This window comes from Marmota monax, unplaced genomic scaffold (genome assembly GCF_021218885.2).
Source record: "Marmota monax isolate L192 unplaced genomic scaffold, Marmota_monax_Labrador192_F-V1.1 WCK01_AAM20220418_F8-fsc00057, whole genome shotgun sequence".
Classification (NCBI taxonomy): Eukaryota; Metazoa; Chordata; class Mammalia; order Rodentia; family Sciuridae; genus Marmota; species Marmota monax.
The window spans coordinates 11638814-11666741 of record NW_026693933.1 but is presented as its reverse complement, the minus strand read 5'-3'; the positions used below and the strand labels follow the sequence as shown (position 1 = coordinate 11666741).

The 27928-nt window shown below is 43.1% G+C and overlaps 1 protein-coding gene across 2 annotated transcripts; it reads right to left on the bottom strand.

Moving 5' to 3' along the window:
* Positions 1-496: 496 nt before the first annotated feature.
* Nfe2l3 (NFE2 like bZIP transcription factor 3) lies at positions 497-26026 on the bottom strand. 2 transcript variants are annotated; one of them, XM_046463659.2, is made up of 4 exons: positions 25289-26026; positions 8983-9159; positions 2372-2455; positions 497-2079 (listed from the first exon to the last, which is right to left on the bottom strand). In XM_046463659.2, exons 1-4 carry the CDS (start codon positions 25841-25843, stop codon positions 865-867), a joined length of 2031 nt encoding a protein of 676 aa, XP_046319615.1. In that variant the 5' UTR covers positions 25844-26026; the 3' UTR covers positions 497-864. The 2 variants fall into 2 exon arrangements, with proteins under 2 accessions (XP_046319615.1, XP_058441343.1); XM_058585360.1 differs by having other exon boundaries at positions 25562-26026.
* Positions 26027-27928: the final 1902 nt, after the last annotated feature.

Genomic DNA, 27928 nt, shown 5'->3' with positions numbered 1-27928 from the left:
AATAGTAAACATTCACATGCCCCAAATCCAGGATGCTTAGGTGTAACCTGACCTATCAAAACTCATCCTTGACAAATACAGTCATTAAACTGATGCCTAGCAGTTTAGAGTATGAAACTTATCAAAGGATCTTTCAGGCAGTTTTAAAAATATTGTGCATAGATTACTTTTGACATTTTCTGGGCAAAATAATCATCTCAAGCACAATGCAGGAGATTTAACTGGTAAAATCATGTTAGTGTGGTCATCTGGCTTTTTTACTGCTAGGTACTCTGCGTTTAGTAGCCAAGGCCTTCTTGCTCATTGTTGGAGAGGTGGTTTTTTAGCTAGGAAGGAGATTTCCCATATTTGTTATCCTACTATGCCTTTATAGTTTGCTCACCAGCATTTGAAAATGTGGGTCTTTTAGGGGCTGGGGTTGTGGTTCAGTGGTAGTGTACTTGCCTAGCATGTGTGAGGCACTGGGTTCAACACCACAAACAAAGGTCCATCAACAAATTTTTAAGAGGTAGGTCTTTGTTTTTATATGAATTCAAATATAAAGTTTATTTTCACAAAAAAGTATAAGTTAAATATACAAATTAAAAGCTTACTACAGTACCAAACAATGTTAAGGCTGCTTTGTACTTATGTCCGTGGCTCCCCACCTTTTCCCTGAAGTGTGATCTTAAAAACATGTATTGATACAAACATCAATATATATATTGCCTTAACTGAGTGATTCAAGTTGCAGTAAAGACTCAGTTAAGACATACTTACACTTGAATAAAATCCCAAAGTTAGAACTAAATTTAAGCTGTTTCGATGGTCTGTGACCCAACTAATCTTTCTGAATATTAAAATGAATCCATCTTCAATTTCTTCTCACTTTTTCCTTTTTCCCTTTTGGCCTTCCTTTTTGTGGCCTGAGGTCACCAGTTCTTTGGGCACAATCAAAACAGTTCCATCATGATTGCACTGAAGTGCATACAGGTTTGGATCAACAGGCCTACCCTCACTATCTTTTAACCTACTAAAAACATCATGACAGAGGTCATGCAGTTTTTGTTTCATTATGGTAATTGATTTGTTACATTGGGCTTGTTCTCTTTTAAGGGTCTCTTTCTTTGCTTGCAAATTGCACACTTCGTCTTCTAGATTCAAAATCATGTCTAATTTGCGTTTACGACAGTTCTGGGCAGCTACTTTGTTCTTCCCTCTTCGTCTGATATCACGAATCAGCGAGACTTGTAAGTCTGTCAGATAATACCTGCTTAACATGCTGTTGAAAGAGTCAACAGGCATACGGACAATTTCATCTACTGAAAAAGGGATATGCAGAGCTTCAGCCCGTTGTTCATCACGGCTTAGATTTCTATGTGTATCATTGAGGTACCTACTCACTTTCTGTGATTTCCCAGGCCATGAAAGCGATTCAGAAGTGGGTTCTAGTTCATCTGGCTTTGTATGGTAAGTGTGGTCATGAAATATGTGAAATGTGAGATCCCCATGAAAACCAGATTCATTCCTCTGATGCATGTGGCACAGTTTACTGGATTCTGGGTAGTAGCCTCCTACAGCCCCTTCTAAGTCATAATGAGGAGAAACAGGGTCACTACTATAACCTATAGCACCTTCTTCATCACACACCGAGAGAGAAAAATTGCAATGGTGACTTGAATTCAATGAGTCTGGTTCTTCAAAAAGCTGAGAGACTTCCATGGGATCAAAATTTTCTTCTGTGACTAATGACAATAAGTTTATCTCATCAAGTATATTTGCATCAAGGTCATACAGGAGGTCTTGGCTTGTTAGATTCCACATCTGATTGTCAACAGGTGGAACAAATCCTGTTATATTAGTTCCTGGAAGGGTTTGCTCAGGATTGGAATGAAAATTCAGCTGCAAAAATTGTTCCTGTGCCTGTGAAGTCCTTGCTACGGGCTCTCTTCTAAATGTGGTGTTGGGATACAGCAACATGGCCTCATGGAGATTGACATCATGACTTATAGCCTGGGTAAAATTCACATTGTAGTGTGCTAAAGAATTTATGCCATCACTGGTACTCCCTAGAAGAGGTGGAAAATCTTCTGAGATGTTCTGAAAAATAATGGAAAGATGGCACTTTAAAAAAGAGTTCTATTACCTAATAACTTGACAATACTAACAAAAGAACTTTTCTTAGCTATCACCAATCCACATTAATAATACAGGGATAATGTTAAAAGATTCTACTAAAGCATAAGTATAAACTACCATGTAGCTTTTAATATGAATGTGCTAATTGATTTCTGTGAAGTATAAAGTTCTCTGTGCTTAATTCACAAGTTTGACAAACTACTATGTCATCCAAGTAAAAGGATGGAACTTAAAAAATCAAGATTACAATTACCTCTAGAGAATATTCAGGTTGTGAAGAAAGCAGCTGAAATAAGTCTTCTAGAGAGAAAGATGTATCTGTCCCATTTAGATGTATCTAGAAAAACAAAACAGGCACACCAGTCTTCAGACAAAAGATAAGTGGTTGTATGGGGTTTTAGGCTCAATTTGGATCTTTTATCCCTATTTTATTCCTTGGTTGAGAGCTTTACATTTTGTTTCCCTTAGTACTTAATTTTGTAATTAGAATAAACTACAAACCCCACCATTCTTGTCCTAACGAACATCTTCCACATAATTTTTAGCCACTATTTTAAGTTCCAAGCCTTATTTTACTTTGTTCCTCCATAAAGCTACATATTTATATTTGCCCTAATGTCTTTCCCAACTTATTCTTTGCTTCACTTCACTTCTGCCTTCAACATAAAGCTTCTTGTTGAAGTAACTCCTTTGACAGAAAACCTGAATAAAGTTTTTGTATCCTGGAACTATTTTGCCTTCATGTTTCAAACTCTCTAACGTCAGGGGTTAGATTTTTTTTTTTCCTCTCATTGTCTCAGTTTTTCAATATTTTGCATCTCTATAGTATATTCTGGGTATTTATCTCTTTGTGTCCACATTTTTCATGCTGAGGATTTCTTTTGATACCAGGGATTGGACCCAGAACCACCGAGCCACATCTCTAGCCCTTTTTATTTTGAGACAAGTTGTTTATGGCCTCCTAAATTTGCTAAAGCTGGCTTTGAATTTTTGATCCTCCTGCCTTAGCCTTTCCAGCTGCTGGGATGATAGGCATGTGCCACAGCGCCTATCAGATTTCAGTCTTTTTTCTCAAGACTAAGCATTTATTTCTGCATGTCATTCATGATTTTTAAAACATAAGCTTTGTTGCTGTTCTGGCACTTGACAACTGAGCCACATCCCCAGCCCTATTTTGTATTTGATTAGAGGCAGGGTCTTAACTGAGTGCTTAGCCAGCGGCTGGCTTCCATCCCATGATCCTCCCGTCTTGGCCTTCTGAGCTACTGAGATTACAGGCAGGCACCACCATGCCGTTCTGTAAACTCATCTTTGCTGGAAAATTTCTGTACGAACCTCACACAATGAAGAGCCACTAACTAAACCAATTGTGTGTGTTTCTGTCTCTCCAAAACTTGTTCATAATTTCTAAACTTTTTTTGTTTCTTGGTTTAGGATTCCTTGTGTTGGTAGTACAGATCAAGACCTTTTAGTTCACATTCCAAGCCACTCAATCTTAGTCTTGGTTCCAACTCTAGTATTCTATCTATAGAATTCCTTTGTTACTGAGTTTTCTTGAAATTGTCCACTTTATTATTCAGGATTGCTGTTTTTAGTGAGTGCACAAGGGTTTTATGGGTTTTTTTTTTTTTTTTGAGGTGCTGGGAAGTGACCCAGGGGCCCTCTACCATTGAGCTATAGCCCTATCCCTTTAGTCTTGCTAAGTGACCCAGGCTAGTTTTAAAGTTGCAATTCTCTTGCCAGATTCCCAGATCACCAGATTACAGGTGTGTGTCTTCACACCTGGCTAGATTATCTTTATGTTAGTGAATTCATGGTCCTGAATGAGGTATTCATGTTCTGTGCTTCACTCCTACCCTCCTATATATATTTTTTTTCTTCTTGTTTATTTGTTTTTTGGAAGATTCAGACCAATTGGAGGCCTGGAAGTCAAGCTCACTGGTAGGGCACTATCGATTCATGAGCTGGGCACGGTGGCACACACCTGTAATCCCAGCAGCTTGGGAATCTGAGACAGGAGGATCAAGAGTTCAAAGTCAGCCTCAGCAACAGTGAGGCACTAAGCAACTCGGCAAGATCCTGTCTCTAAATAAAACACAAAATAAGGCTGGGGATGTGGTTCTTGAGTGCCCCTGAGGCCCATCCTCACTACCAAAAAAAAAAAAGTTTCAGGGTTGGGGTTGTGGCTCAGTGGTAGAGCACTTACCTGGCATGTGTGAGGCACTTGGTTCAAATCCTCAGCACCACACAAAATTAAAAAATGTATTGTGTCCATCTACAACTAAAAAAAAATTAAATAAAAAAAAAAAATCAGTCAAGATACATAGTTTCCTTTTCTGCGAAATTTCTCAAGTTCTATTAAGTCCTGTTTTTTTAGGACCCATGATAAATTAGATTTTTCTATGTCTGTAGATGCTATAGGACTATTTAAGCTAAATTAGTGAAAAAGATTTTTCTTGCTCCTCTTTGGGAAATTACATGTTTTAACGACTGTGGACTTATTTGCCAAACTATTGTTATTAAAATGAGACCTCTTTTTCAAAAATTATTTTTATTGATGAAATTTTAATTTTATGTATGTATTTGTATGTGGTGCTGAGAATTAAACCCGATGCCTCAACATATGCCAGACAAGAGCTCTACCACTGAGCCACAATCCCAACTCCTAGACCTCATTTTTTAATACTCCGAAGTATTCTATTAATGACCCCAACTTTGGATTTTTCTTTGGCCCCAACCAAAATTTACTGATAATCACAAGTGAGAATGGGTAACATCAGCACAAATCTACTTGGATTACTACAAAAACAATTTTTAAAAAATATATTTTTAATTGTTGATGGACCTTTATTTTATTTTTATGTGGGCCTGAGAATTGAATCCAGTGCCTCACACATGCCAGGCAAGTGTGCAACCACTGAGCCACAACCCCAGCCTCTGCAAAAACAATTCAAGGATTATTTAAAAGTGAAATATGGACTGGTCTTTTAGAGTAGCCAATGTTGTGTTTTATGAGTTTTTTTTTTTGTTTTGGTTGTTTTGTTTTATTATTCCTGATAGCACCCAGGAGATTGAGAGCTGAAGGGCTAACCCCCACCAGGTGGGGTGACATATCCAACAGGAGACAGATGTAAGAGTGATTCCCTTAAAGACTAGGGTTCGCTGAATCATCAGTTCCAGTTCTCACTGAGCTGTTTGTTTCTCCTCAGATTCCTTTAGGTCCTAAAGGTGGTAAGAGCTTCATGTTGTTGCTAATTCCTCAGTCTTTTCTTTGATATAGAGGTTATAACCTCTATATCAAAAATTCATTTTTTTCCCAGAGTTTCATCATCACATACCTTCTAATTGAGCATTTTAACTATGGAAAGCGTTCTGTTGTACACAATAAGCAATACTTTTTTCGGTCTACTATACCTCAGAGGACAATTTTGAGGCATTTAATTTCAAAGAACTCCACCACTTAAAAATCAAACTACTTACATATATTTTGTTCACCTGAGTTTAAGTCTTACCTAAAAATGGATGGCTGAGCTATTTTTAAATATTAATCTGTAAGACAACTTATACTGTACTTCAGTTCAATTTAGAGTGCCAGGAAATTAAGTCAGATTCTTGTAATTGCTTCTAATCCTCATATAAAATAAAAACATACAGTTCCATTTTAGGTTAAGACCTCACTGCATTTTGAACAAAGACCACTAGGAATATTCAAAGAACATGGTGGATACACATAAGTTCAGTTCAGTTTCTCATTAGTGAGAAGAAAATGTCTTTGAACCATTTAATCTGCGTATACAATGAATTCATTAACTGCCTGCAGTGGAGCTAGAGAGAAAGCATGTGGTAAATTTTATCACTGTCCCTAGGTATTCTTCTAGGGTTGTCATCCAAATGAATGGAAATGCCAGTGATTCACTCACCTGACAAAATATCTTTAAAAATGCAAATTACTAGTTAGAGCTACCTTAACCGCCTGAAATCCTGATGACTCAGGAGGCTGAGGCAGGAGGATCACAAATTCAAAACCAACCTTAGCAACTTTGTGAAGCCCTAGGCAACTTAGTGAGACTTTCAATAGAAAGGGTTGGAGGGCTGGGGATATAGCTCAGTTGGTAGAGTGCTTCCTGAGATCAATCCCCAGCACCACAAAACAAAAAACCCCCAACCACATTCAACTATAAAGCTCTAATAAAAAAATAAATTTTAAAAATGTTGTACAACTTATAGTATACAAAGACCTCTGATGTAAATGATGAGGAGCTGAGCCTGATAGGACCTGGGGCACAAATGCCTTGCTCTTTGGGTGATTTATTTATGTATCTTTAGTTTTAGGTGGATACATTAGTTTGTTTTTATGTGGTGCTGAGGATGGATTCCAGTGCTTCATGCATGCTAGGCCAGCACTCTACCACTGAGCCACCACCCCAGCCCCTGATTAGTTCCTGCTTTTCTGTGATACCCAGTGAGGGAGTAAAGGCAAAGACATACCACATACCCAGGAGAAAAAGTACACAACAGCATGAGGAAATATACCAGGAACCATTAAATAAGTGGTGGGAGAATACTCTCCCAGGCTAGGGAAGTGGTTCAGGGGAAGTTTGCCTAACATGTACAAGGCCCTGGGTTCCACCCCCAGTGTTGGGACACACACACACACACACACACATTCATTTAGGAATATGGGCTAAAAAATGATGTCTCCTGCAAAATAAATATGGATTTTTCAGTATATGTCTATAGGCACTGACATCACCATATGTTGCTTGTGTGGGCAATGGTAGTAAAGCCACACAAAAGATACCTGAGGAAAGATAAAAGTCTAATAAGTAAATGAGGGGTCAGGGAGAATACCAGCTGGAGAAAAGCACAGGCAGGTGCCAAATGCTTAGAAATTTGAAATGAAATGCCAGACTGAGACGGAGGGCATACATGAGTTGAAGCTGAAGAAGTTAGGGAATGATGGGGCTGGGGATGTGGCTCAAGCGGTAGTGCGCTCTCCTGGCATGCGTGCGGCCCGGGTTCGATCCTCAGAACCACATACAAACAAAGATGTTGTGTCCGCCGAAAACTAAAAAATAAATATTAAAAAAATTCTCTCTCTCTCTCTCTCTGTCTCTCACTCTCTTAAAAAAGAGGGAATGAAAATGGGGTGAATCTCTCTACCGTCCTTCTTACCTAAAGAACAGAAAAGCCTCAGAGAGAACTGCTTACAAACTTGGCGTGTGCTCCCTGCAGTCTACTTCTCAGGTCTTGCCTGAGAAATACAAAGGGTGTAAAAAGCATGTGGCCAGGAACCCATGCTAGACAGCCAGATAGTGGTTGATAGGGCCTGATGGAGAGGCTGTGGCTGAATATTTAAGAATCCAGAGGACCAGCTGGAGGTGGAGATGCATCTGCCCTTTTCAAAAGAACAGCAGATGAAAGACACCTAGCCACAAGAACAGGGATTCCCCCAAAGAATCTACAAAATGAAAGTAACTAATCTGAAATGAAACCGTATCCCAATGTCAAGGGAAACAATGCCCAGTTGGTGCCAAATAACCTCTCCTGAATTGTTACCACTCCATATCCTCAGCCCCAGGGAAAACAGCCTAACAGGCAGGAGAGGACAAACTGAGGAATTAGAGAACATGGCCATACATACCGTTTCCACACTAGGAAAAAGCCTTGTGGGTTCAACAGATGAGATGGGAAGAGGGAAGAAGCTAAATTTTGGTTGTAAATTTTTGAGAACTATAATAGATTATTTTTTGTCAGTTGGTGCATTAGAATGACCAGAAGAACTTTTAAAATCTGATTATCTAGAAGTCATGTGACCTGCCCTAGATTTTACCCACAGTGGAAGGAAAAACTGGTTCCCCTAGAACAGGTTAGAACAGGCTGGAAGGGGCAGGAAGAGTACTGGGTAGACAAAGAGAACAAAGCTATTTCTGATTTCACTCCATAAAAATCAAGTAATGTTTGTAATGTTACATGGTCAAAACCTCAGTGAGGTTGGACTGTCTGGGATGGGCCAGGCATGGTATTTTCCATCCTTCAAGAGGGTTCACAGATCAGGGTCAACCCCTACCTCCCAGGGAGGGGACATGCTGAAGCAGGTCATGATGAAAGGTCCATCAGGACAAGATCTGCAAGGGTGCTCCTTCTGGGTAGAAATGCCATGTGACTAAAGGTCTGTGGAATCTCCAGGCCTGTCTCTGGAGCACCTGTGTGCCAGGCTTGTGGGCAGGACCTCAGCAGGACAGAATAGAAACCAGATGTGGTCCAAGTAAAAGAAGAGGGTAAGACCAGGCTGCAGGAAGAACCCATCCCTTCAGCCAAGCTTCTAGAGTTCATCTTTCTATACCTCTTCTCTCAGAGTACGTTTAGTCAATGAGTAGCCAATAAGGTGGACTACCAGGCCTGGCCCCTTAGAAGAGAGACCAGAAGTATGAAATGTGCTCCTGGATGTCAATGGGTCTGCTTGGCCCACTAGCAGACTGCAGATCTGGACTCAAGCCTTAGCAGGAATTGAGGGTGATTTGGCTACAGGGTTAGTCCTCTTTCTTGTTCTCCAGGATCCAGCCAGCTTGGGTCCAGAATATCAGTCATGTATTTATCCCTTATCTTGGCAAACACAATGAGCAAAACCTGCTAGTAGGTTGCTGGAGGGTATGTGTGCATGTACTGCAAAATCTTGAGTTTAACCAGAGAAAACATTCTGTGAGCTGATTCTTTTTAAAGTCTAATTATACTTTTTCATATGACAGATTTGTAACAGTGGAGCATACTTACATGCAAAATTCATTCTCAATGTAAATTGTCAATGCCACAAAGCTACACAAAAGCCAAAACGGCAAGACTAGAAGATTCTGATGTGCTCACCTCATTTCTAGATTCAGCAGTCTTTTCCGCCTCCCACTCAGGTTTATCTGCTACTTTGTTTTCATCTTCATTATTCTGTTGTAATTTCTCCTTCTGGCCGGACACCCTTTCCTCGTTTTTTTCCTCCTCAGATCTGTGATCCATACCTTCATACCTCTCTCTTGGTACTTGATTCTCCTAAAAAGTACCCAACAATGTGCTTAGAAACCCAAATAAAATAAGCAAATGGCATTTCACTTAATTGTTTAGTGATCTTATAAACCCTTATGTCAAATGCTACGACAGGCATTTCATTATTTCAGTATCAAAGAAACATTTAATTCTGAAACGAGGACAAGCACTAATTTTGAGATGGGCTATTCCAACACGGACAATTTAAATTATATGCGTGTACACAGACCTTGAATTTAAAATATTTGCATACTGAATCTGGAAATCAGTGTTGCAGTTAGGTAGTTTTTCTTTAGTTCTTTATTGAAAACACATCAAGCAGCTAAATGGAAAGAAACACTGATTAAATACCTGTGTATGTAGAAAAATCTGGAGGCCAGGTACAGTGACGCATACCTAAAAGCCCAGCAACTCAGGAGGCCACCCTAGGCAACTTGGTAAGATCCAGTCTCAAAATTAATAAAAGGAACTGAGGATGTAGATTAGCCACAGAGTGCTTACCTAGCAAATGCCAAGCTATGGGTTCAATCCCCAGGACGAGGAAGGAGGGAGAGAGGAAGAGGGAAGGAAGCAAACAAAAAATCTGGGAAATGTTATTTTACCAACTATTAACTGTGATTCTTTCTAGAAGGCAGGATGGGTTGGGACAAACTGGGAAAGGACTGACTTTGCTATACATACTTCTGTAATTGAATACAACAAACACGTATTCCTTTTATAATCAGAACTATATCAATATGACTATTTACTCAGATGAGTCCTTCCACTTTTTAATTTGCTAAGGAGACTTAAAAAAAGATTCTTCTAGCAATTTAACACATACTGTTTATTTCAGTTATGATATTAAAATTTTCTTTAATCTTTTTCCTGTAACAATAAGGCTTCTCAAACTCTTTCAAAGGATCTCTTTAATTTTTGACTTCTAGGAACATGGCACTAACTAGACTAACTCAAGGATAGCACCCCCTACCACCACCAATCCAAAGAAATGTTCATTCTTTAAGTTGGGGGGTGGGGGAGAGGTAGGAAGGTGAAGATCAAAGAGATGAAAATCCACAGATGCCAGAAGCAAGGAAAAAAGCAGAAAAGGGATGCAGATATCCTGGTGGCCCACTTGGTTTCTCTGGCTTCTCTATCTGTACAAACTCCAGGACACATTCTGCTTCCCTCCCAACACTGCAGGTGACTCTGGTTCCCAGCATAGTCAGTCTCATGTGTATACGCCTCATAATCCCGCTAGTAAGTTGAGTTGTACCTGCTACTCTCCCTTCTCCTCTGTGTCAACAGCGGTGCACCATCAGTTGGGCAATTTCTTTTTCTTTCTTTTTTTTTTTTTCAGAGAGAGTGAGAGAGAATTTTTTAATATTTATTTATTTTTTTTTGGCGGACACAACATCTTTGTTTGAATGTGGTGCTGAGGATCGAACCAGGCAAGCGCGCTACTGCTTGAGCCACATCCCCAGCCCGGTCGGGCAATTTCTATCAGCCTACTAATGTATGCCTGCCATGTGTAAAAACCCCTTCCATCGGTCCCACACTACCCTTGGTCCCACTCCACTTTTCTGCTCCCCTTTAGAGCAAAATCCTCCAAAGAGTTATCTGGACTCAGTGTATTCTCTCTCAAATCTATTTCAATGAGAATTTTTTGCCCACCACTCCACTAAAACAGCCTATAAGGTCTCCCAAATCCAACAGTTCTCCATCTTCATTTGACCTACCAGCAAAATCTGACTTTAGTTCCTGCCTCCTCCTGGAAACAGTTTGTTCATCTTGCATCCAAGTACCTCTTCCCCTATTCTCCTAGATCTCCTAAGGCTTCTGCTTTGCTGCCTCATCCCCTGATCTCTAAATAGCAATGTCCCCAAACTGTCTTCAGGCCCACCAAGGACCCCTTCACTTTGCAGCCTTGGATTGGCTGCCCTACAAGGTGCTCTCTCTGACTTCAACTCTACACCCTTTTCTTGTGGCTTCATTCAGTTCTCTAAATTCGGTGTGTGTGTGTGTGTGTTGCTGGGGATTGAACCAGGGCCTTGTGCATGCAATGCAAGCACTCTACCAACTGAGCTATATTCCCAACCCCTAAGTTCACTTTTCTTTCTTAACCATGCCATTAAAAAGTATCTCTTGCCAGGCACAGTGGTGCATGCCTATAATCCCACCAACAAGTTCAAAGCCAGCCTACCCTCAGCAACTTAGTGAGGCTCTAAGCAACTCAGCAAGACCCTCGTGTGTGTGTGTGTGTGTGTGTGTGTGTGTGTATGTATGTATAAAAATGTATGTATGTGGTGCTCCTAGGTTTAATCCCCAGTACCAAAAACCAAAAACCTCTCAGTCCAACATCTACCTCCCTTGCTCTGTGTCTCCTACCCCCACAGAATTCAGCAACCAACTGATATTTTTGTATTTGTTAGCAGTCTTGTCTGTCCTGCTAGGATGCTAGTTTCTTGAGGGAGGGTCTCTTGTTTGCTTGGGGGCTGCTATATGCCATCTGTCTACCCTAGTGTCCAGCACATAGTAAACCCCAAACAGACATTTGTTGAATGTTCAATTCTTAGATACAACATCCTAAGACTTTGGTAGGGATCCTATGTCTGATGGATTGTTCTTTGACGCAATTACAATGCTAATACTCTCTAAATCTGGAAAAGGAATAATTGGCTACTACTTATTTTTTTTTTAACCTTTTATCTTTTGCTCAAGCAAGGTTTGTTAAATTTGAAGATGACCAAATTGAAAAATTCTGATTCCCAACACAGCTAACTTTGCTGCTGGTGGACAGAGGAACTTCTAATTTCTAAATCACACAATCAATTTTAGAACACAATGCAAGATTCCCTTATTTTGTATTAAGTTGAATTAATACAACACACATGAACACTTATGTCAACATGCCAACTTGAGAATGTTACCCATAAAATTGTATAAATAACAGAAAAAGGTAACAAATCAAGCCCATAAGGAAATGGATCAAGTAAACATTAGTCTGGAAAACTTTTTTTTTGGTGTGTGTGTGAACTCAGGGAGAGGAGGACCAAGGACAGAGAAATTCTACAGGACCAGAACACACAATGCAGGAAGCTAAAACTAGGTTAAAAATCTAATAGAATAATGGATTATAACTCACTGAATAAAGTTATTTAGTAATCTACTCAACTATAAACAGCTAAATAAATGAGGGAAAAAATGTTTTCTTACAGTAGAATACAAACAATAAATATGGAAAGAGAATGACAGAGCTAGAAAACCATCAATAGATGCTACAACTATGAAGTGAAAATTTGGTAAGAAACAAGATACTTAAATAATAGTCTCAAATTATCACTGCAGATTATTTTTAATTACAAAGAGAAAAACACTACAAGAAAACCTGGCAGATACCATCTTACCCAAATGGGTAAACTGACATCATGGTACTCCTAATATGAAGAACACTACCATTTCTATGTTCCTGTCAAAAATTCATTACTCTCAATCGAATTATGAGGAAACATTAAATAAATTGAAACTGGGGGGTCGTTTTACAAAATAACGGATACTCTTCAAAAATCTAAAGGTTAAGAAGTTCTAAAACCGAGTAACTTTTCCACTAAAGATGACTAATGGAACACAGTAACTCAATTGCAATGTATGATCCTGGATTAGATGGGAATCCGGAAGAGAAAGTAACTATAAAGCACCTTTATGGGCAACCGATTCTGAATATAGACAGTAAGGTAGATAATCATCTTAGATGCATGTTAAGCTTCCTGGCTTTGATAACTGGATACAGAAAAGAAAATCATTGTTCTCAAGAAACACACTAAAGTATCTGGGAATTGAGGGATACAATAGCTTTAATTCACTCTTTAATTAAACAACAGATAAATCGGGGCAAAGGATATATGTACTCTTTTTTTTTTTTTAAAGTTTGAAAAGATGTTCAGTCTCAAAAGTTTAAATGTGTATGTATTTCTTTTGCTCATTTTTACCATGAAACATTAGTCTTTTTCTCATTCATCAGTAGTCGTGTTAGGTCATTTCTACTTGTCTCACCTCCAGTCTTCACAAGAGTGGAAGCAGGAAAAGAGGCAAGGAGGCTACTCTGGTGATCTCAATGGATGACAGTCTGAAAAGGGATGGTAACAGATACAGATGGAAGTAGGGAAAACCATGATATATTTTGGGAAAAAGTTAGTTGGGGCTTGTCTCTGAAACAGAAACAGGAGGTAAAGGGAAGAACTAACTGACTCTTAGATCTGACTCTTGAATAACTTGGGATAGCTGAGGGGAAAACAGCTGAAATAGGAAACAGTTCTTCCATTTTGGACATGGTTCAATTTAAGATGTGAAAAGACAAGTAGAAATGTCATACTAAGAATCTGGAAATCAGAGCAAATGTCTGACCTGAAGGTGACACATCAAGACAGGTTGGGGTGGGGAGCAGGGTCACAGGAACTGATGAGATTCCCAGCAAGAGAGTACAGAGCGAGGTGGGGCTTGGCGCTGGGAGTCTTCAGGAATTATAATGTTGGAATCCTAATATGAAGGGTCAGGTGGAGCCCAGGGCATGCTGTAATCCCTGCAACTCAGGTGTCTGTGGCAGAATGATCAAGTTCAAGACCAGCTGGAGCAACTTACAAGACTGTCTCAAAATAAAAAGTACTGAGGATGTGGATCAGTGATGAAGTGCCCCTGGGTTCAAGGGTTTAAAAAAAAAAAAAAAAGAAGCCACCAAAACAGAGCAGACTGAGGAAGATAGGAAGTGGAGAGGGGCAATGAGGAGGCTACAAGTTTGTCATCTATATTCTTTGTGTATCTTGCTATTAGTTTAATATTTTTCATGACTATTCCTAAGAGTAACTTGTGGTTTTCTTTAATGTGTTATTTTTAGGTCTTGGTATCCTCATCATGCCAATTTTGAAAAAGGAACTGAGAAGCTTTATATAACATAAAAATTCCCTATTCTTGTAAAGCTTAAAAGAGTTTTCTCCCATAAGTTCTGTACTAGGAATTTTTGCTTTCCAAAGAAATTATTCTGACAATTTTCCAACTTTTTTTCATGGGATATGACAATTTGCCACCCCCCTCCCCCAAAGGCTGTTCCATTTTAACATTGTCTTCAATAGTATTTGAGCATACCATTTCCCCACATCCCTTTACCCTGGGTCTGTTTCTTTCTTAATATTCAACAATTAAAAGACTAAAAATGCAGCTCATCAGCAGCTACAACCCCACAGATAACAATGTATGTCTGAATATGAAGACAGCAGGGGCAGCTCTAGACTAAAGTGGGGGACAGATTCAAATAGTAAGAGAAAGCCTGAGTGCTCTCACAGTGAGTTGTTCAAGGAACTAAGTTCAAGTCATGGTTTGGGTAGGTATTTATGCTTTGCTGCCTCTGGGTATTTCCTCTTCTCTCTCCAGTTCTAGAAGACTGAGAGGCAGACAGACCTGGGGCAGATTCATTTCAACCTTGATAATCTGGTTTCCTCAAAGGCTCCCTTATCTCTGACATTCCAGGGGGTCTATGAATAAGTGGCCATCACAACTGTTAAGTTCACCAGTTCACCTTTGAGAGGATAAGAGGGTGCTGTTAATAATTAACTGGGTAAACCAGAACTGTCTGATATGGTCACCTTGCCTATGAGGCCACAAGGAGAAAGAGAAGCCTACATAACTATTGAGAATCCTGATTGCAAACTGTTGGCTGAATCCCACAGACCTAGGGAAGATCAATGCTAAAACTTGCACAGCCCTAAGGAATAAATATCTTAGATGGTCTTTCCTGTATTCATTTACCTCTCATTTACTGAGAACATATTAGGAAGCGAACAGGAACATGTCACAAGAAGTATAGACAAAAGAAAAACTTATCCCCATAGTTAGTTAGCATGATGCATGTGGGGATGTACCCCAGATCCCCTACAAGGAAGGACTTGTGACTTCCATGAGCAGCTGGCCTACAGTTGCTGAGAGCTCCCTCACCCAAGATCATGCCTTTCCACATCCCAGTATTGATCAGGCCAAGGCAGAAAGGCCTGGTCATCTTGATGTACCATGTCCACATCGTAGCTGAACCCTTGCTTTCCCTCCTGCACACTAAACTTAGCCTAGAAGTCTGCATTCCAGAGAAACCAACTATGCCAGTTATCTCAAGGCAGGGAAGAGTAGGATTCACTCTTATATTATTTATATTTATAAAGTGAAAAAGGTCTGTGGCATTTGTAATATCATTTGCAGCCTGCAAAGCCTTAAATGAACTATTGCTACAAGGGCCCAGATCTGACAGACAGTAAAAAGGCCTGTTGCATGTCAATGGCTGTGTAACCTCTCTGACCCTGTTTCCCCAACTCTGAAATGAGAGGTCAGTATTATCTAATAATTCCCATTTTAAGGAATTAGTTGAAAAAAGTGCCTTCATACATATCAAGACACTTTATAAACATTAGTTACTACCCCTTTTTGATTCTGAGAAGTTAAAATCAATGACGGACTGCCAATAACTCAACTGGAGTTTCAAGAGAAAGCAATACCGGCCCCTGGTAGGAAGCAGTTATTATCTCTGTTCTCTTCTTTCCTGTTTTCTCAACTCAGTGGCACAGAACTGAGATATATGGATATTTTACAAGTAGTGTTGTATATGATGGAGGTTTATGGTCCAGGCTCTTAAAGAATAGGCAAGCTAAACCCATCATTAAGTTCCTTTTTATTTGTGTGTAGGTGATTTTTACACTTGTGGTACTGGGACCCAATTAAGAAGGAAAAAAAAAAGAAAAAAAAAAGTCAGTTTCCACGCTTACCATAGGAAGCCATCATAAATTTGTGAGTTGGGGCCCTTAATCACAACTAAAACCCTGGTGACTCACGGAGAATCAGAACCTCCAGGAAAAGTCCTCTCTACCACATTCTTGGCTGGGAACTGATCCATCTCATCCTCTGCAAGGAGCCAGAATCCTTTCAGCTTGGGCCCTTAGAACCTAAACAATGGGGTGGAGACTTTGCTCCTGAAAACAACACCCTTTGTGAGCAGTCCCAGCTGGACTGACAGGCCCTCTCATTTACTCATCAAGGGGGGGAGAGATTGAGACCTCCTTCGACCTTTGGGGTTGGATGAACCTTCAAAGACAAAGAACAGTGTGGTTGGGCTGGGGATGTGGCTCAAGCGGTAGCGAGCTCGCCTGGCATGCGTGCGGCCCGGGTTCGATCCTCAGTACCACATACAAACAAAGATGTTGTGTCCACCGAAACCTAAAAAATAAATATTAAAAATTCTCTCCTCTCTCTCTCACTTCTCTTTAAAAAAAAAAAAAAAAAAAAAAAGAACAGTGTGGTGTCTATGAGTAGGGTGACATTAGAGGGAAACACTAGGGCCAAAGAATTCGGAGGCTGGTCTCTAGGCTGGAGGCAAGCTGGATCATCAGGGCTACAGAGACAAGAAGCCAGATAAAGCGAGACAGTGCCCTGTTTGGCCAGGGTGGTTCTTAATAACAGCTTATAATAATTATAGCTCAGGTTTATGGAGTATTCACTGTGGACCAGGCACCATGGGCATTATCTCATCTAATTTGCTCAGCATCCCCTCAGGGTAGGTACTGTTACCATCCTTCTTACAGGGGGAAAGTGAGGACAGAGGTTAAACAATTTTCCTAAAGTCACACTGCTAGTGAGTGACAAAACCAGGATCAGGCTGCAAGCATTTTTTATTCCATGGCCAGCTCTTAGCCCTAGTACTGGGGTATTGTCTGTCCCTCCAGATCCATGTACATCCCCTGGAAGCTGAGTCCTGCTATCTGAGGTTCTGAAGCTGGCTGGAAATCAGCTGAGTTCACCAGGAGGAGGCTGGAACAGAAATGCAGGGTGGAAAAGGAAGGGTCAGGGCACTTCTTCCTCCAGGGTTCTCCAACATTCCTCAACACCAACACCCCCATCTGCCCTAATCCACATGGTAAGAAGTCATTCACTTCAGTCTCTTCATGAGCCACCTGGGGGAGTTCTGCTCTCTGTCACCACTATGACCCACACTGCTCCCTCATACTGAGGCACAGATTCCAACCGTGGTGGTGGGACAGTGGATCCCATCCGGATCAAACGTGTTCCTATCTGTTTGTTACTTTACTATGCAGACACAGCTGGCAAAAATTCAAGGTGGGATCTTATTTGGATTATGGTTCAAACCAACCACAAGAGACTATTCATGAAATATTAGGAAATTTGGAACACTGACTGAATATTTGCTATTAAAGAATTGTTATTAATTTCTTATAGGTGTGCTAATGGCACAGTTTAGAAGAGACTTCACATTCACATTTCAGGAGTATATACTGAAATATTTGCAGGTTTTCTAGCCAATGAAAGTAGTGGGAAGAGTAGTAATAAAGAATCAAAGTTGGAAAGTCCCTGCAGAAAGTTCACACAAGAAATGTCTGGGGAAATAAAAAATTATATTGGGGACTATTTTAAAACAAGGAAGCAGGGAGGGGCTGGGGCATAGCGCCGTGGTAGGTGCTTATCCAAAATGTGGAGGCTCTGGGTCCAATCCCTGCATTCACTCTCCAGCACAGGGGGGAAAAAATCACAATATTACAAGAGGAAAGGGTGAGGGAGTCATGGATGAATCAACACCAACATGAACTGGACCTGATGAAGCTGGATGATGGAGATGGAGGTCATTATCCTAGTGTCCATCTCTCCACTGGTGATGTACGCTTGGAATTTTCTGTAGTAAGACATGTGATAAGCCAAACTCACTTCTGAAGATCCCTGGTGGAGGTAGGGAGGCAGCTATAAACTGGACAGATACCCGCTTGATGTACTCCCCTCCAAGAGAGGTCAGGCAAAACCACCACCAGGCTTCCAACCACCAGCACCACAGTGCCTGCGACACTGGGCCTGAGCTCCAACTCAAAGGCTTTGATTTGAAATGAGGCTGCTTCTCATGAAAGTAACCCCTCCTGCAGGCCAGGGCCAGGAATGGGGGATTTCCTTAGGATCTCTTTTACTTAATTTCAGTTTACCCCAGCAGGTCAGATAGGCTACCTGGTCCTTGAAATGCACAATGCTTTTTATGTTATAGAAAATACCAAGCACACGTAAATAGAATGCAGAGTACTATAGTGAACTTTCCATGTACCCATCACCCAGTTTCAATAATTACCCAGCATTCATGTCAACAACTTCACCCCTCCCCACTCAATTAATCTTTCAGTTTTGGGGTTGGACTGACACATGCAGAAATGCAGAAACCTTAGCAAAGGTTTAGCAAATGCAGGCACCCATGTAACCCGTGACACACCACAATATAGAATACTTCAGAAAGTTCCCTCCTATTCTGGTACTTTTCCCTCAGCCTCTCTAGTTCTAGAATTTGAGTTTAAAGCTGCATTTACATGCAAGTTATACATTCATAATTAGTACCTTTTTTTTTTTTTTTTGCAAGCCAGTTCCACATCCCCCAACCTACTCCATCTCCATCCAGAGAAAAGTTCTTTGGAATATGCAGGGAAATAATAAAAAGAAATTGGGCTTCAACTTTAAACTTCAAAAACACTCGGGGTAGCCCTGGCCCTTTCCCCAAGCATGTCCCTCTGGCCCAGTCCTTTAGTTATCCTAAGCTTTTAAATTCATAGAAGGGGTGTTGGCATGGCCCTCCCTCCACCCAGGTGATGCTGGACACTGGGAATTCCTGAGGGAGGAACCCTAAGGCAGGAGCCCTCAATCTGGGGGTACCACAAGAACCCAGAGGCTCTGATTCAATAAGTGTGAGTGGGCCTGGCACTCTGCACTTTACCAAGCACCCAGGTGACTGATGCAGTCACCGACCACTCCAGGAGAAGCAAGCTCTGAAGAAAGGTGAAGTCTCTCCTGTAGCTGAGCCTCAGGAAAGCTTCAGTCTGGCTCTGGGTTCTCCCTCCTCAGCAAGTCCAGGGTCTCCTTCACAAGACAGCTCTTCAGATATTTGAGGATGGTGCTTGTGTTCCTTCCCCAGCCAGATCTTACATGCGTGTGTGTGTGTGTATACACATATATATACACATATGTATATGTACACACACACACACACATTTTAGTTGTAGATGAAGACCTTTATTTTATTTTTTTATGTGGTGCTGAGGATTCAACCCTGTGCCTCATGCGCCAGGTGAGTGCTCTATCACTGAGCCCCAGCCACCCCCTCATCCGGACCTTAATGCAAACATCCCAATTCATCTAACCATTTCCAGTGTGACTTCCCCCTTGAGGAGGGAAGGGTTTCTCTCAGGCCAAAGCAGGTCTCTGCATGACTGAGCAATCACTTGCAATTTCCTGGAGAGGCAAGGGTTTCCTGGCAATTTCACCCAGGGCTCAGCAGCAGCAACAGCAAATCATTAGTTGAGCATCTATTACCATACTAGGAATTGGTATCAACCCTTCAATATGGTTGTCTTTTCTTTTCTTTTTTTTTTTTTTTGAGTAAACTCAGGGGGACTCAACCACTAAGCCACATCCCTAGCCCTATTTTGTATTTATTTAGAGATAGGGTCTCACTGAGTTGCTTAGCACCTTACTTTTGCTGAGGCTGGCTTTGAACTCACGATTCTCCTGCTTCAGCCTCCCCAGCCGCTAGGATTACAGGAGTGTGCCATCACACACCTGGCTCAATGTTGTGTCATTTTATCCTCACAAGAAAGCTCAAAGAAAGATGTTAATATCCTCCTTTTGCCAATTTGGGAGTGAATGACCGATCAGAAGGACGTGGAGTACAGATGCTTAGTTTTATGTCAATGTGATTAGGCTACAGTACTGTTCCTCAATTAAATAGATGCCTATGTGTTGCTCTGAAGACATTTGTAGATGTGCTTAATGTCAGCAATCAACTAGCTGACTTCAAATACCTTCAATAATCTGGGGGGGCCTCGTCTTATCAGCTGCAGGGCTTTAAGAACAAAATTCTCTGAAGAAGAAATTCCACCTCAAGCATGCAGCATCCCAGCTCTTGCTCTTTCCAGGGCTTCTGACTATTATACAGAGTTCGGACAGCTAGCCTCCACAACTGTGTCAGCCAATTCTCTGAAATCAATCTTTGTGTATTTATTTATTCATACTCTACTGGTTCTATTTGTCTGGAGGAGCCTGACTCATAGATGGAAACTCCGTTCTAGCCTCTTTCAAAAGGTCTTTTCTTGCCTCCATGACATGGCCATATTCTGCCAAGCACCACCTACAACTTGACCAAAAGCAACCCAAGCATGTACCTCAGCTGCCTTGGTACCTGAGTATGAATGTAAATCCTTAACAACTTGATATTGAGAACGAAATATCCCTCTCACAAGGCTGCCATGAAAGGGAGCAGCTATTGTTTGGCAGTTTGCAGTGGGCGGGAGGTGTGGTTTACTCCGTGCTTGGGAACAGTGCCCTGCTCTATTCCAGCAAGGTCACTGCCGTGCTCTACAACTTCAGGCAATCCCAAGTTTCACCACCCGATTCATTATAATGCCAACCTGATGATCTGCCCTCCTCTGCTCCAGCCACTGAAGTAGTTGGCATTAAATGGTCAGGATTTCAGGTCTGACCTACTTTCTAGTTGGAACTCTGGCCCTGAAGGACCCAAGGCACATTCAGGGTTGTGACAACCTTGGAAGGGCTGTAAAGCCCCTGTGCAACCCTGGACATAAGTGGGCAACAGACACTAACTGTACTGACCTCTGCTCTAAACCCTGGCCCTGGGTGCTACTGCAGGGAAAGTAAAGACCCAGTTTCCACATTCAAGACACCACAGTTCAAAGTAGAGGGTGCCAAGTCTTAAAAAAGGTTCCAGAGTGCAATGGAGCCCAAGGAAGAACAGGAACAGTCTGAGAATTTAACAGTGAAAGCATGACAGGAATGAAAGGCAGGAACTCTAGGCAAGGGAAACAGTAAAGAGGTAGCATGGGGATGGGGAGTGGAGGGAGAAAAGGTCTGAGCAGGAAAGTAGGCTTCAGGCAGAGCACCAGGGTAACAAGTTCAGCAAGGGCAGGTGGGGAATGGGTTAATGGGCCACTTGGGAGCCCTGAATGACAATATATAGAATTAGTTGGTGATAGGAAGCTAGAGGCGGATCCCCAAATGAAGTGGGGAGATGCACCAAGGTGTGCTTTAGAAATCTGCACCTGGCAATAGAATGATCGGGACTAAGCTGGGGAGAGGTTATTATAGAGCTCTCAGTTCAATAATAGTTAATATTGAAAGTCTACTACATACCAACCCTGCCCACTTGACCTGCACTATCTCTTTTGATTCTGCAACAACTCCCTCAGGTACTCTTATCAAAACTCAAGAGAGATAAGAATGATGGGGCACAACTGTAATCCCAGCAAAGCTAAGGAGAATTGCAAGTTCAAGGTCAGCCTCAACAATTTAGCAAGACCCTAAGCAATTAGGAAGACCTTGGCTCAAAATAAAAACAGAAAGGGCTGAGGATGTATATCAGTGGTAAAACATTTCTGGGCTCAATCCAGAGCACGTGTGTGTGCGCGCGCACGCACACACACACACACACACATGAAGTGTTATCACAGACAATGGTAGAGCTGAGATCACCCTGGCTGGCCAGACTCCAGTGTCAGTACCATGACCCCCCGGACTATGGCTCTGCACGCTGATTTCCCACTGCCTGAACACAGAAGCAGGGGAGATGGTGAGGAGGGGAATGATTCAAAAGTTGTTACAAAATATTTCTCTGTAACCTGCCAATAGAAGTCAAAGTTTGAGTAGAAAAAGATGGTTTGAACTAAGGTTCCCAGGTTTGCACATCAAGTCAGCAAAAGCCAACTTCCTCAAGAGCTTGTCCCAAGTCCTACACACAGATGGTTCTACACACAGATCAGTCGATCCCAGAAACAGGTGACTTAGCTTTTAATGGCTAGAGCCTAAGCAAGATGAACACCCCCAAGAGTTGACAGAAGGGCAATGGTGACTGTCATGGGTTGAACTGTGTCCCTCCTATGCTGAAGTCAGAACTCCTAGAACTTTAGAATGAAATCTTATTTGGAAATTGGGTCACTGCCAGTGTGACTAGATAAATTAAGATGTCAGGGTGGATCCTTACCCAATATGAATGATGTTCCTATAAAAAGGGACACCTGGACACAGATACACCCACAGGGAGAACTCAGTGAAGATGAAGGTAGGCATTGAGGTGATGCTGCTGAAGCCAAGAAATGCCAAAGATTACCAGCAAGCCACCCCAAAGCAGGAGGGATCTGTGAGCAGATTCTCCTTCACAGGCCTCAGAAGGAACCAATGCTGCCAACACTTTGAGGATTTCTTGCCTCCTAAACTGTAAGACAGTAAATTTCTATTTAAGTGTGGCATTTTGCTACAGCAGCCATATGACATTAATACAGTAACTTGTGCCTTCCTTTCCCATGCAAGACCATAAACACTTTACAATGTCTGTTAGTAAGCAAAATGAGAAGCTTACTGTAAAATTTTGTTGAGCTACAATGTAATTATAGGACTATTTCTGTATCATGACTGTAAGTTAAAAACAGGCAAATATCTGTGTTTCATCTCAGGCATTAGTGATTATTGATTTTGACATGAAAACAAATTTTACTTTAACAATCAAGGAACTTTTATCTTTTCCCTTTACTCTTAGAATTAAATACTAACTGTATTAGATTTCTGTGACTTGAAGAAAGCAGCCCAAAAGTCAGTAAATAGAGTGGTCCCAGATGGGACCTGTCTGTCCTGTGATAGGTCACTGTCACAGACAAACCACAAGCCCTCTCAGGTTCAAAGTAGCAACAGTTCTCTCAAATACTGATGCTGACTGCAGGCAGCCATGCATCTTTAAATATGCTCAAACATCCTACTCTACAAAGCTGTTCATGTCTTGGTTTAACCTGTGCGCAACTTTGAAGGACATATTCATTGGTTGTAGTGAATGGCTGTGGTTATGAAGGGAAGCTTGTTGGGCCTGGGGAATTCCAGGAGTTTGTTTTCAGATAATGATTAGCCCCATTAAGAGGTGAGACCAAAGCAGTACATCTTTTGACACCTACTTGTAAAATCCCCTACTCCAAAATATTTTTTGCATGTGTACAATAATTATGAAAAAATATACACTAAAACCAGAATGTCCTGCAACTCAACTGAAAGCCATTAGACTTATCTATTAAAAACCAAAAAAGAAAAAACACCTATAATGTTCCTATGGGGTAAAGTATGATTCCTCTTCCAAGTTAACAGTAAGCTTACATGTATTAAGTACTTGAGACAGATGCAGGACTAAGCCCTTTCTATGGAATGAAATTTTAATTCCTACTTCGACCCTATGGGGCAGGCACACTTATTGGCACCACACACATGCTTTTCCTATTTAACTAGCACAACATCCTCCTCTTGACCTAGGAGACATGGAGGCTTGGAGTGATTAAAAAAACCTGTGGGAGGGAGGGAAGCTAGTAAGTGATAAATACCAGGTAGCTAAGCGCAAAGACTGGTATTGTTTCCCTAGACCATTTTTTCCCCAAAGTCATGGTCTTCATTATGAATTTAAAATCTCTTTAAAAACCCAGCACCAGAGAGCAGTTCTCCTAGGGGCAGGAGACAAGCTGAGGGGGGGAGCTGAGTCACCCCATCCCAGGTGTATGCTTGTCCAGACAGCCTGAGTAAAGGGCCCATTGCTTAATTTATGAGCCAGTTTAGGAGACAGGAGACTCAGATTCTGGTCCCACCTCTGTCATTAATTAATGTGTGGCTTTAATCAAGTCCCCTAACTCATTGGACTTCTGTTTTCCATAAATAGAAACTAGACATAAGGATGCCTGCCTGTGGACCTCACAAGGCTTAAGCAAGAGGCATTGCTGACAAAGGGGACATAGCTTGGAAACTCTATAAAGTCTCAACAGTCACTACCAGACTGAACAGAACCAAGTCATCTGGCAGCTAAGACAGCTAATTGATCCCCACATGCAAGTCCAGGTTCTCCCTAGGAGGTAGGTCCTCAAGAGCACACAGCCTCCCCTCCCTCCCGTCCCAGCTCACTTTGCAAACAGGCTGGTCTTCAGCTGTGAGGGGGGCAGGGTGATAACCTAGTGCAGCATCCAGCAGTGGGTTATAACCCCATATATTTCAGAACCAGGTAAGGAAACAGGGCAGTCCTCCTCAGGTGAGACAGGCCCCACAGGCCCCAGATCTGAAGAAAGAGCTAGTGTTGCAGGAAGAACCTTCAACTTTTCTAAAAGACAGGAGCCCACCAAGACTCACCAACCCCATCCCCCTTAGTTCCGGTGGCCTTGAGGAGGAAGGGATCAGATCAGCATAACAATGAATCACCCAGAACTTCGCACAACGACCCCTCTCTCAGAGGGTGGAGAAGCCCGTCAGGCAACTGCCTACACAAACAGGGCGATTCTGAAGTGCTGCAAACAAACCAGTTTAGCCCCAATTTCCATTTTGCATAAGACTCCACTACACACTCAGACACACACACACACACACACATACACACACACAAAATATCCCAAGGAACACTTGTTGATCCATACCAGTTTACACTAAGATTTGGGTCAAGAAGGAATTTAAAAAGTCTCTGGTAGGAACTATGGATAAGGAGATCTAGTGTTGGGCAGCACCAGATATTTCAATCTACAGAACTTGGTGAATTTTGTTTAAAAGAAAAAAGTTAAGCTGCAAAAGAGGCTGTACCAATAAACCAAAGGGACCATGTTGGTCACAAGACTGTCAGGGTACCTGTTATCTGTGTGCTAATAATGGGTATGCTAATAATTGGGCGAGGTTGATGGTTAGGTCGCTGAGGGACCGACTGCTGGCTGGCCTTGGAGTGCACATTGACTCGGCTCCTTACTCCCGGGAAGACGCACACAAGGACAACCATTGGGTTAAACTCCTGGTGAGCCGCAGCGTGGTTCTTAGGAAAAACGCGCATCCTCATAGAGGTCAAGACCACTTCCATTATCCTCTAGTCCCAGGTACCAGGGAAAGACATTCCCATGCACGCAAGGTACTGAACCAAAAGAGTGAGCAAAAAATCTAATCCCATTCCTTCTTCCTCTCCCCACCCCCAACTAACCCCGCAGCCTAGCTCCACCACAAGCCTCCAGGGCTCAAGGCCAATTCCTCAGCCCCGAGCGTTGTAGACGCCGCACTCGCTTGCGTCCCTCTCTAAGGTTACCTGGCTCGCGCGTCCGCCAGCGTCCGGCACCTGCGCCGTCGGTTCCACGGGTGCCTTCTCCTCCTCGTCGGCGGCCAAAGGGCTACTGCGACCCGCTCGGGGGCCCCCGCCGCCTCCCGGCGCTGCCTGGCTGCCGCCGTCCACACCCGCACCCGACGAGGCGGCGGCACCAAGTAGCCCATGGGTCCCGGCCGCGTCCCCGGCAGCCACGCTGTGCACCAACCACGCGTCAACCCGAGTGTGGGGGATGAAGGGGACCCCGAGTGCGCGCACCTCCCGGAGCAGCTGGCCCTCGAGTGACGCAGCAGGGTCCAGCTCCCGGCCCTTGGGGTGAAGCAGGCTGGTGCGCCCCCACCCACCGGAGGCTGGAAAGGGGCTGAGCGCATAGGCAGAGCGGGTCGGACCGCCTAGAAGCAGTAGCTCATCCTGAAGTAGGGTGGGCGGCGGCGGCAGCAGGTACAGGTCCAGATCTACGCGGAGCCCTGCCAAGCTCAGTAGCACGGTGAGGTGTAGGAGGCCGCCGCCGGTTGACCACCACTGCTTCAAGAGCTTCATCTCCGCCGCGTGCCCGGGGACACCCCTACCGGGGTCCGCTGCTCTCAGTGCTACAGCCGCCGCGGCGGCACGTGCGAGCCCAGCGCGCCGCGGGCTCCCGCAGCCCGGCACAAAAGGCTCTCCCTCCGCAGCCAGCTCGGCCAGCACTCGGGAGAGGGAAAGGAGGAGCCACCTGCACCCCTAGCTCGCCCGCAGCTCCACGCCGAGGTCAGGCCCCGCCCAGCGCCGCGGGCGCCGCCGCTGGGGACACGCCCACGGCCTCCAGGGCCCGCGCTCGTGGGAGGGGCCGCGCGGGGCGGGGCTCTGGGTCAAGGCCTCTTTTTGCCCGAGGTGGGGAGGCACAAAGCTTTGTGGGAACAGATGTTGTTCTGGGCAGCCGATGGTCCTTGGCGACCTGTGGCCCTGTAGTGGGCCACGATCACTGAAGGCTTTGGGTAGGAGTGGGGGGGCCAGAGTAAGTGGGTGGAAGGGACAGATTGCGTAGACCGGGGGGGGGGGGGGAAAGTACCTGGGCAGCTTCGAAGCTTCTGGCAGCTTGCAAAGGGCTATCCTTCGTGTGAGGACACTTGGCTGGCACAGTGTGTTAAGGGTAGGCTCCCTGAATTCACATTCCATCCCCACCACTAGCAGTGGTGTGATCTTGGATGAGTTAACTCTATTCTTCAGTTCGCTTATCTGTAAATGAGGATAATAACTCCTGTCAGATAGGATGAGGCCAGATGAAGTAGACATAAAGTCAGGAATTTGACACATGAATTCCAAACTACCATTTTGGGATCAAGCAGTATCACACACACAGCCTCATAGAATCTCCACTGCCCTCCCTTTTGATATCCTTTGCTCCTTTAGCAGAGTGCTCCAAACACCTGGTTTACAAGTGCCTCTTTGTGCTCAAATCCATCCTCCACTGCTTCCTTGGCTGGACACTAAACAAATAGTTCACTCTTCCCGTGCCTCAGTTTCTTCAATGTAAAATAGGACTAATAAGTGTAAGATCAGGCAAGGTGGGCAGCGACCAAAGGTGGCATATTTTAAAAGGCCTCCGAATGAGGCTTTATTTGAGATATCACACCCTGGTGGAACTGGATCAGACCCACGGAGTGGACAGGGGAAGGGTCTGAGGAGAAACCGCGTGGGAGCTTGACCGGATTGGACTTTTATGGGGCTTACAGCAGGAAGGGAAGGGCTTGGGACAGGAAAAGGTGTTTTTAAGTCCCTTGTCCCATTGGAGTTGGTCAGGGGAGCTGGCTGAACTCCAGGATTGGCCAGGGGGTCCTGCTGATTGACAGGCGTTAGTCAGGAGATCCCGCTGATTGGCAGGCGTTTCTGTGGGCGCCTGATTGATGTTTCTTTCCCGTTGGCTGCTTTGTTCTTAGTCATGCCACCTACCTGACAATAAGAGTACTCCCCTGGGCTGGTAGCTCAGTGGTAGAGCGCTTGCCTTACATGCGGCACTGGGTTCAATCCTCAGCACCACATAAATAAATAAAATAAAAGGCTTGGCCTTAAAAAAAAAAAAAAAAAAAAAAGGAGTACTCTCCATTTGACCTTTCCTGAATTCCAGAGGAGCTAATGCATGTAAGGTAGGAAGTCTCTCTCTTACCATTTTTATTACCCATCCTACAAGGTGTAAATCCAAATCTACATCCTCTGAATTTTCACCAGTTGGAATTAATCTCTCCCCATCTGTTCTCCCATAGTGCTTTCTCCATCTGCCAACATTGCAACACTTGAACCATTCTACTTTGCATTTTCAGTAGCTGAGGATTGATCTGTTTTGTCCATTGTAAATTCTTGAAGGAATGTATAGGAAAATCTTTAGTTCACTTACATGCCTGCACAGTGCACAGTACTGGACCTTGCAGATATAAGCTCTACTAACCATTACTCCCTTACTTCGAGAGAAGAGGATGCCCAGCTTGGGGGTTAGCAGTTAGCCAAGAAGTTGAGCAAAACTTGTTTTAAAGATCCTTTTATGCCTGGCCCTTGGCTCACACCTGTAATCCCAGCAGCTCAGGAGATTGAGGCAGGAAGATTGCAAATTCAAAGCCAACCTCAGCAATTTAGTGTGTCCCTAAACAACTT

Bases quoted from the DNA above. Each gene is read 5' to 3' on its own strand.
- Nfe2l3 (XM_046463659.2), bottom strand. From the start codon at position 25,843: ATGAAGCTCTTGAAGCAGTGGTGGTCAACCGGCGGCGGCCTCCTACAC. The intron at 9,160-25,288 runs GTAACCTTAGAG...GGTACTTTTTAG, and splicing joins CTGGCGGACGCGCGAGCCAG to GAGAATCAAGTACCAAGAGA. The intron at 2,456-8,982 runs GTGAGCACATCA...TTGTTTTTCTAG, and splicing joins CTGCTGAATCTAGAAATGAG to ATACATCTAAATGGGACAGA.